At 39.8% G+C, this 9855-nt stretch overlaps 1 protein-coding gene across 2 annotated transcripts in view; it reads right to left on the bottom strand.

Moving 5' to 3' along the window:
* Window positions 1–2436: 2436 nt before the first annotated feature.
* The window catches only part of pcdh1b (protocadherin 1b), a 70352-nt gene continuing 62933 nt past the window's right edge, over window positions 2437–9855 (bottom strand). Inside the window, exon 5 of one of the 2 annotated variants that reach the window (XM_060884553.1) lies at window positions 2437–5915. In XM_060884553.1, the coding sequence (XP_060740536.1) occupies window positions 5524–5915 (392 nt within the window). In that variant the 3' untranslated portion in view covers window positions 2437–5523. The remainder of the gene's footprint in view (window positions 5916–9855) is intronic. The other variant, XM_060884554.1, reaches the window with a different exon arrangement.

The raw sequence follows: 9855 nt of genomic DNA, 5'->3' as shown, positions 1-9855 counted from the left end.
TGTATGTTTGTGTGTGTTTGTGTGCTCTGGTTTGTGAATATTTTGCAGGGAAGAAGGGGTTAGTTGTAAGTGTGTTGTGTTTTAAGTTAACTTCAGTGTCACTTCACATTAATTTTGCCATAGAAACTAAGTACAAAACTACATGTCATGTGTCAATACCGTCACAGTAAACAGTTTCACTCAGGGGACGGAATGATTTTAGATAAAAAACATATAGCCGCTCTCTTCACAGCAGAAATTATTAACTCAACTACACACACACACACACACACATACTGTACACACAAACACACACACTCACACACACACACAAACACACACACTCACACGGGGAAGACTTTACTTTAAATAATTAATTAATGAAATGCAAAAGAAAGAAAGAAAAACTCATTCAGTAGCAATTACAAAAGATCAATGTAAAATATCAGTATTGTTTCACAGAAGTCATTACACAGTATTCTGACAACCATCGCATTCTGCTTTACAATGCAGATATTTTTACCCCACAGATACGTAAAGGTTTTAAAGTGTCCATAGTTAATCAAAATGTAATTTAGCCTTAAACTAAGGACTTGGAGTGGATTTTGTACTCAGAACATAAAGAGTCAATGTTCTCCATTTATTTAAGGTTGTTGAAACACGCTCCAATGAGAGTGTGTGTGTGTGTGTGTGTGTGTGCCCTGCGATGGGTTGGCACTCCGTCCAGGGTGTATCCTGCCTTGATGCCCGATGACGCCTGAGATGGGCACAGGCTCCCCGTGACCCGAGGTAGAGAACAATGTTAAAAACAGCATGTTGGCATTTCCTTGAAGACGTCATTCACTCAAGTGTTCTTAAAGGATTCCAAAGTGATCGCCTCCAGAGACGGTCCACCACTTCTTATAGAGTCCTATTAGACTGTAACTATTTCAGTTATTTGGCCTGCATTGGGTTCCATGACAACAGCAGTCACTTCATCAAATCAACTTCCATAGAATCCCTCTGCTCTGATGTTAGAACATAGAAGGCCTGTAGATCACTTCTACATCGTTCCTTATCGAGTCTTCAGAAGCAGAGGGTATGTCTCTATGAGAAAGAAAGTGGAAAGAAAGTGACAGTATAGAAGTGAAATACAAGCATACGTATTTTGCTTTCCCTCTTATTAGCCTTTCTTTATTTATGAGACAATTTGCCTCATTGTCTTATGGCAGTTTTTTTTGTTGTGAAAGATCTTTATAATTCCACACTTTTCATGCCCACATCACAGAGAAGATAAACTTATTGAGGTCAGGGAAACATCATGAATGTCTGTGCCTGAAAAAACACCTTTTGTTTGATCAAGAGTTAATTTCTTCAACAGTGTATCAGTCTTTTTCTCCAGGATCATTAATATCTATCCACTGTTCCTCGTGTCTCACGCTATCATCAGTAAGCTGAGACGACCCATAGAGGTCATCAGCCAGGCCTTCATCTGAGCTTCCTGTCTGTACTGCACCAGTAGACATGTACATAACATCAGCACTGTCCTGAGTCTCACTCTTCTCATCAGAATCAGTCACACTCAGTTTTTACATTAATAATAGTAGATCCAGTCTGTTCCTCATTCACACTCACTGTAACATCACTCACATCATTCTGCCTCTTCACCTCCTCACTAGCTCCGTTCACCTGCACACATCTTTTCCCTTCTTTGTCCTCTGTGTGATGGTCAGTGTTTTTTACATTAACATGAGAGGTAGACGGTAGTGTGTCGTTATTTGTGTCTTTATGGGGGCACAAGAATCGTTTATGACCCAAATCGCCGCATTCAAAACACCGGAGATTTTCAGTACTTGTGTACACCATGTTATCTTCATGCTCTGGTGAAGGTAAAAACATGTAGACTTGCGTTTTTACACCCTAATGAGATCGTTTTAACGGAGCAATTTCCCCAAATATCATTAACTCTTTGTTGATGTCCTTGTAAACGAAAGGTGAAACATCTGCCTTACCTGTGTGGGAGCAGCTGCCATGTCTGCGTCTACACCACTGTGTAACAAGTGAGTAAAACTCAGATACACACACACACACACACACACAGAACCACTTTACCAACAATACCTGACTAAAGAGAGGGAAAACATTTAAGAAACACTGTATTTTCTCCGCTCACCCTCACTCTCACACACAAGGGAGAGAGAGACAGACAGACAGAGAGACAGAAAGAGGGATACAGGTGTTTCTTAGTCTTTAATGTGAACCTTTCTGAACAGATTTGTAAACATCTAAAAGGTTACACACACGTTTCTTTGTTTAAAATGTTTTATTGGAAAGCTATAAGGAGTAATTACATGATCATATTTTTCTGTAATTTCCTCAGCAAAAAATAAAAGACCACATTTCTTTTTTCTTCGCATTGTCTTAGTTTATGTTGTACAACATGCGGTTCTGATAAAGAACAACCGAAGGAACAGTAAATAAAAAGCAACTGTCTTTATTCTTTAAACACAAACATCAGGAGGAAAAGGGAGACTATAATAATCTGTGTAATAATCACATTTTAGACATTTAGTCCTCGACTACTCACTCTAAAAACGTGACACACTGCAGCTCTTAGCCGATAGAAAACAAGCCACATCAGCGTGTACATAAAACTGTACAAAGAAAAACAAGGCATCACAAAGCAGGATATAAATACAACACTCTCAGGATCCGACCCTTCAAACAGAGTGGGTATGTCTCTGCCTCACTCTCACACTGGTACACTAGTATAAAAACTGTGTGTGTGTATGTGAGTGAGTGTTTGTGTGAGTGTGTGTGTGTGTGCTTGTGTGAGTGTGACTGTGTTTGTGTGTGCGTTTGAGTGTGCGTGTGTGTATGTGTGTTTGTGTTTGTGTGTGTGAATGAGTGTGTCTGTTTGAGTGTGAGTGTGTATTCTGTATTTGTTTGAGTGTAAGTGTGTGAGTGTATGTGTCTGTTTTAATGTGAGTGTGTGTGTTTGAGTGTGAGTTTGTGCGTGTGTATGTGTTTGAGTGTGTGTGTGTGTGTGTGTGTGTGTGTGTGTGTGTGTGTGTGTGTGTGTGTGTGTGCGTTTACCCTGTTACTTGTGTCTGCAGTGTGTGAGGTTTGTGATAAAGGACAGAATGTGTTTAATAAACTGTTTAACAAACTGATGACACTGTAATAAAAACAACAAACAATGATTTTCAGGTAAAAATAGAAAAGCTCATTTACAGTTTTATAATTCTGATGTAATCTTAGTGAGATTCAAACTTAACTGAGTTTTAAGATTCAAAACAATAAAGTATCAAAATAATAAAAATAATGTGTAAATAAGCAAAATATAAAGATGTAGAACAGTGCAGTGGAACAGCAGGTCATACAAACACATGATTCTTTTATTTATTATAATAAATTAAATATAAAAAAACTACTTCACATCATCTTCCTTCTATTAGCTTTAATTGACACAGAGTGTGATGATGGATATAAACACATGCAATAACATGAGAGCTAAAGAGAACCTTTAGAACCTGATGTGATAATCAACATTCACAGATTTCAGATTTATGTTAATGTATCATGAATATTCAAATTAGCACAATAGAAGTGGAATCTAATAAACTCCTGAGTGTATAATATATGTGTGTGTGTGTATGTGTGTGTGTATGTGTGTGTGTATGTGTGTGCTTGGTGTGGCAATGTGTGTCTTGCATACTCTCATCAGGATCTAAGGGTTCAGCATGCTATCCTTCAGTAGGGACTTTCAAAATGGTAGTGTCGGTAACACACACACACACACACACACACACACACACACACACACTCTCTCTCTCTCTCTCTCACTCAGTGCAATGAAACACAAAACAATCTTGATGAAAGTGACAGCAGCTTTACTTTAAAGACAATATGTAAGTGACTTGAGTTACACACACACACACACACACACAGAAGGACACCCCATGAACGTGTGTGTTTTCCCCTGTGGATAAAGACTGCAGGCATTGCAGCGAGAGCAAGAAAGTGTATAGCTGTCAGGAAGTGTTTGTATCACACACACACACACAAACACACACACACACACACACTCTGATGTGTATAGTGTGTATAGTCAGTGAGTATGTTGTGTGTATAGTGAACAGGGAACAAGTGTGGTGTGGTTTGTATTTTAATGAAAAAATGTGTGTACGTGTGTGTGTGTGTGTCTGTGTGTGAAGACCCAGAAATGTGGTTTATTCCAGCTATAACACAAAAAAAACACACTTCATTGTCTTAAACTGTACACATCATTGCCTTTAACTGATTGCTTTGTTCATGGAGTGTAGAATATCACACTGGATATCCAATCACCTAATCCACCAATCACAGCGCAGGAAGTCTCCTAGTCTTTTGCTCTCACACACTCTCACATTCACACACTCATGAATGTGAGACTTTTTTAGACAGCTCTTGCATCCTCACACTTGCTGGCTGTGTATTTTGACACAGAGAGAGAGTTTGTGGTATAAAGTGTGTTTTGGGAGCCACCTGGTGTCCATGGCAACCCTGATGCTGGAGCCTGAAGGACAACATGGCAACAGTTCAGTCCTGACTAAACGCATTACACCGACCTGCTGCTTTCTATTCACTGTGAACCCCAGGCCATTGGTTTTGTCCCAATTACAGGGTTTCTGGTGAAGATCCATCGTTTTCCAAACACACACACACACACACACACACACACACACACACACACACACAAATGGCCAGAGCATATTTACAGCACTGTACACCAGAAGAGAGTGTTTCTTTCTACATCTAAAATAAACACAGTGTGTGTTCAGTGTGTGTCCTTCAGCAAGCTGGCTTAATCAGACACTCTGTGCACTTACACTTATGTATTTTAACCTAAACTCATGTTTATCCGTTCCTATACAGCATATATTAAATTATCACAAATAAAATGGATTAAAAATGTTTACATTCTGAATCAGAGTTAAAAGCATTTAAAATTGATCCTTCATGTGATTCCCAAAGTCGACTTCCAAAGCTGCGTCAGTACAAAACAGATACAAGAACAGGAAATGAAGTGAAAGAACAGGAGAAGCATGATGGTGGTAGTGTTCCTTCTGACACACAGAGTGTGTTCAGGTCACGGTTAAGGTCATGGTGAGAGATTGGTTAGTTGTTTGGGGTGTGGTTTTGAAAGGGGTGGTTTCAGTAGTAACAGAATTTATTACAGCTTCATGTGTCCAAATTCCAACGGTAGAATCCCTAAATTTATCCAAAAATGAATCTTCACATTCAGCGTTTTATTTTGTCAGTCTAAATATCAAGCGCACTCAAGTGGCGTAAAGGAATTCTAATGAGCCTAATGACCTGAACAACCCTGATGACCTTCATGAGGACCTTTTGCTGTTTAGGTCCCCAATGACTTTAAACCTGACTGATCTCTTTAGCTGACCAGTTACTGACTGACCAGTTCCAGTGTTTTGGTCTTGCTGTAAATCCTGTGTGCACTTGGGTTGATGGTGATGACCCTGATGACCTCTAAACAACCCCTCACTCAAAATCTCATTTCACTCTTCACAGGTAGATTTCTCTCTTGGACCCCTGGCTGGAGGGTGTGGTCGCTGCTGTTTGACTCAGTGGGATTTCTTCCATGGCACACTCCTTTGTCCCCTCACCACCTGCAGAGTAGGCACTAGTGTAAGGGGCCATGAAGCGGATGCTGGGCATTTTGTTTGTGGCCCCGCCCCCAAGTTCCTCCCCCATGGGCTTGGGGCTTCCATTGGCCATCAGTGTCTCCTGAGCCTCCCGCTCTTGGTAAGGCACAAAGGTTGAGAGTTTTGAAGCACTCTTGGAGATTTTGTTGTTGCGGTTTGGAGACGGCATCCAGCAGGAATCCGAGTGTCCGAACTCGCTGCACTCACGAGTACAGTTTCCCGTCATCGCCACGTCGGGAAGCGACCTCAGATCTAGAACAAAACACAATGAAAGAATCACAATTTTTTTAATAAATCTGTTGTCCCTCTGGTTCAATAATCCTGCAACATTTATTAGATTAGATTAGAAATACCCAATTTGACATTTTATTGATCATCAATTCTGAAACCCAGGATCTCAGAACGCCCTTTGTGTTCATAATAAACAAGCAAATGTCCCAAAACATCAAAATGTTGCGCATGTAGTCTTTTTTTTTTTGGTCTTTATGGTAAACACACACAAACACACACACACACACACACACACACCACACTGAAAGCCATCACAAAACCCAAAATAACAACGTGATGTAAAAGGTCACACTTCCTGTGCAGCAGAAATCTGAATGTTCTAACCTTTCCTCAGGCCATGACATCACATCATCCTCAACTGCAAAGACACATGGGTAATATTTATTCCCCTAAATGTGTTGCTTTGGGCAGCAAAGGACAGTTTTTTCCCGTGTGACAAATGTTTGAAAAGATTTTCTTATTTTAGTTGAAATTGTCACATTTTTTGCTTTGACCTGCATGAGTTTCTTATTGAAACGAACTACAACATAAAGTGTAGAGTGTAAACAGATGTTGTTCCATGTACAGCATCTGTCCCTTTTCAGTGCTTACTGACAACATGAGGATATACAAAATTCTTTGTTGTGTGTATGTACAGTCAATCCACTGCATCCCATAATAGTCAGAGGTATGAAGTAGCCAGGGACCTGCCTCTGGTTGCCATGGTACACAGTTACATGAGAACTGGTAAATCTATGAGAATTAGCACCACACTATACCGATATCCCACTGAGTGAAAGGGCAGCTACTTAGGTGATGAAGGAACCTTTAAAGGAACAGGTGAGAAGATGAGAGATGAGGAGACACGGTGAGATGACAACATGCAGAGGCAGAAATATAATTTATTTTATTGATGAGGAAAGAAGAAGGTGTAAAGACCAGAGGAGAGGAAAGGGGAGGAGAGGAGGACAAGAACTGAGTCAGAACAGAATCAGTACCAAAAGAGAACCAGAACTGAACTGAAACCAAACTTCTCATTTTACTTCCCAAAATATCCTCCATGAACTTTTCCTGCCTCCTGTGTCCTGTTTTATCTGAACTAGATTCTGTCAGCCCGCCCCTCTTAAAGCCCCACCCTCTTATGGACACACCCTCTTCTGGCCTCAGACACTGATTGCATCCACTCTCTCCTCACCCCAAACTCTTCTCTGTCTGTCTCTCTTAATCCATTTCTTCCTGTTTGTCTTTCTTTATTATTCTCTCTCTCTCTCTCTCTCTCTCTCTCTCTCTCTCTCTCTCTCTTTCTCTCTCTCTCTCACCCACAGAACCATATTGTGAGGTCTGTTCTTTGCTATCTATGTCTATAAAAGTGGAAAGGGTCAAAGTTCATGGATAACAGTCTGTAAAAAAATTACAGCATGGCAGCTCATTGTGTGTGTGTGTGTGTGTGTGTGTGTGTGTGTGTGTGTGTGTGTGTGTGTGCAGTGAATCCCTTAATTCTACATACGACTAGTGAACATCTTGTTTTGAGATGCACCATATGTTTGCCTTGGACTCAGTGAGCTAATCTGCATACTCAACACACACACACACACACACACACACACACACACACACACACATTATGTGGATAAAATGCATAACATAAAATATTTTTTATGCTCATGTAGATATGTCTTATAGACAGTAACACACACACACACCTGACTAAAACCTTAATCTTTTTGTGTGTGTTGTTATCTCAGCAGGTCAGGTGTTCAGATGCTGTGATATATCCCAAAATCCCCCCTGCATCGATCACTCACACTCACTCACACACACACACACACACACACACACACACACACACACACACACACACACACACACACAGTGAACCTTCACTCCCTACAGACTGCAGTGTATGTGTGTGTGCATATTTGATATATTATTAAATAAACCTATATTCTTTCCCTGTAAGTGATAAGCAGCATGCTTGTGGCTCTTATTCTCAAAAACCTGGATTAAAAATGAGAGGCAAGATAGAGAGAGAGTGTGTGTGTGTATGTGTGTTTGTGTGTGTGTCTCTGAAAGATACAGAGACTGACAGGAACAAAGGCCACACCCCCTTTTACTTAGACTGACCAGGCCATACCTCCTTCACTGGTCAGTGGTCTGTAGTTGTAACTGTCCTGTCACAGGTAGTGGACAATGACATGATTTAACATACTGAAGTGTGATTTGGGACACAGCCGAGCAGAAAGGTCAGAACAGTAGTACAGGGAATTACTTAGAATATAGTATAACAACAAAAAGAGAGCACCACACACACAGACACACACACACACACACACACACACACACACACACACACACACACACACACACACACACACTGGATGTATTTAAAATGAGACAGATGGGAGAAGATGGGATGAGGAGATGGGATGAAGGAGACAGAGGGGAAGATTTGTATGTGTGTGTGTGTGTGTGTGTGTGTGTGTGTGTGTGTGTGTGATATAAACACATAGACAATGTAGGCCCCATGGGGCATAGTGCCAGTACACACAAGGGCAAAACAGACCAACTAGGGCAGAAACACATCCACCCCTTGGCACAGTACTAACCCTGCCCAGAATATCTCTCTCACACACACACACACACACACACACACACACACACACACACTATCCATAACTCATTTTTGTCTTATGATGCTGTAGTTATGATGTAATTAAGTTCATTTGTCTTTAAATTGACATCTGTTAAGCTGTATGGAAACACCAACACCCCCCACCCACCCCCAAGACCCTTCCACCACCATCACCACCACCACACACATACAAAGCACATCCATATTATAATATGACATCATTACATATAATATTATGAAAATGATTTGAATTGAAATGTAGAATTTTTATAGTGAGTTTCTTGTTATGGAAACTGAGATTTGAAACTGCAGAACAAAAATGTTTTATTTGTGACACTTAATGAATCATTCAGAATAAGATTTAATGATAATCATCTTGTACTGCAGTAAAAATGACTAAATTAATATAAATGACATTTTTGTGTACAGATTTTCATGTCTGAGAGTTAAAGTCTAGAGACATTAAATATATAAATATAAATTCACACAGATTGTGTTTCAGCTTGAATATATCTCTATATTTTAAACTCTTAATTAATACTGTTTAACCTTTGAATGCACACAAAGTATGACTAACCAACCTGGACTTGATACTGGTTACTGAACAGCACTCCGTCATCCTCGCTAACAGTAAACACTGAGTTCTTCTGGACTGAAAGCATAAAATGTTCTATAGAGGACTATCAGGAACATGCTGGTGCTGTCCTGAGCTCCAGCGTGAAAGTTTAGTATTAAATAAGTGATAAAATAAAGTCTCTTTGCTGTAATGTTCTCATTTCAACTGGTTCTATTTATTAAAGAACTTCAAAAATGTCTGCGATGCACGACAAAAGATGAGAAAAACAAGCAGCGTCTTTATTTCAACCAGAAAAAATTGCTCTCTTTCTCGACAAAGTGAGAGAAAGAGACAGAACAGATGAACAGACAGACAGGAGAAAAAATAATGTCTGTGCAGTGTGATGTGATTAAAGGTCAGAGAACATTACAGAGAAAAATATAAGAGCTAGAGAGAGTGAAAAAGTGACAGAAAATAGAAGGAAATGAGATCAGATGGAATAAAATGAAACAAAATATAAGTGTAGAGGAGAAACTATGAATGATGGAAAAAGGAAATGAAGATAATGGACAGAAGAGAAGAGAAGAGAAGAGAAGAGAAGAGAAGAGAAGAGATACAAAAAGCTAAAAACTGAAGTTCAGACAGATTAGACGTGGAGATGGAAAAAACAGGCAGAAAGGAAAAGAAGAGAAGACGTCGTGTTATGTTTCTGCTAAAAAACATCTTTGGACTAA

The sequence above is a fragment of the Tachysurus vachellii genome, chromosome 13 (assembly GCF_030014155.1).
Source record: "Tachysurus vachellii isolate PV-2020 chromosome 13, HZAU_Pvac_v1, whole genome shotgun sequence".
NCBI lineage: Eukaryota > Metazoa > Chordata > Actinopteri > Siluriformes > Bagridae > Tachysurus > Tachysurus vachellii.
This window is presented reverse-complemented; position numbering and strand designations above follow the sequence as displayed.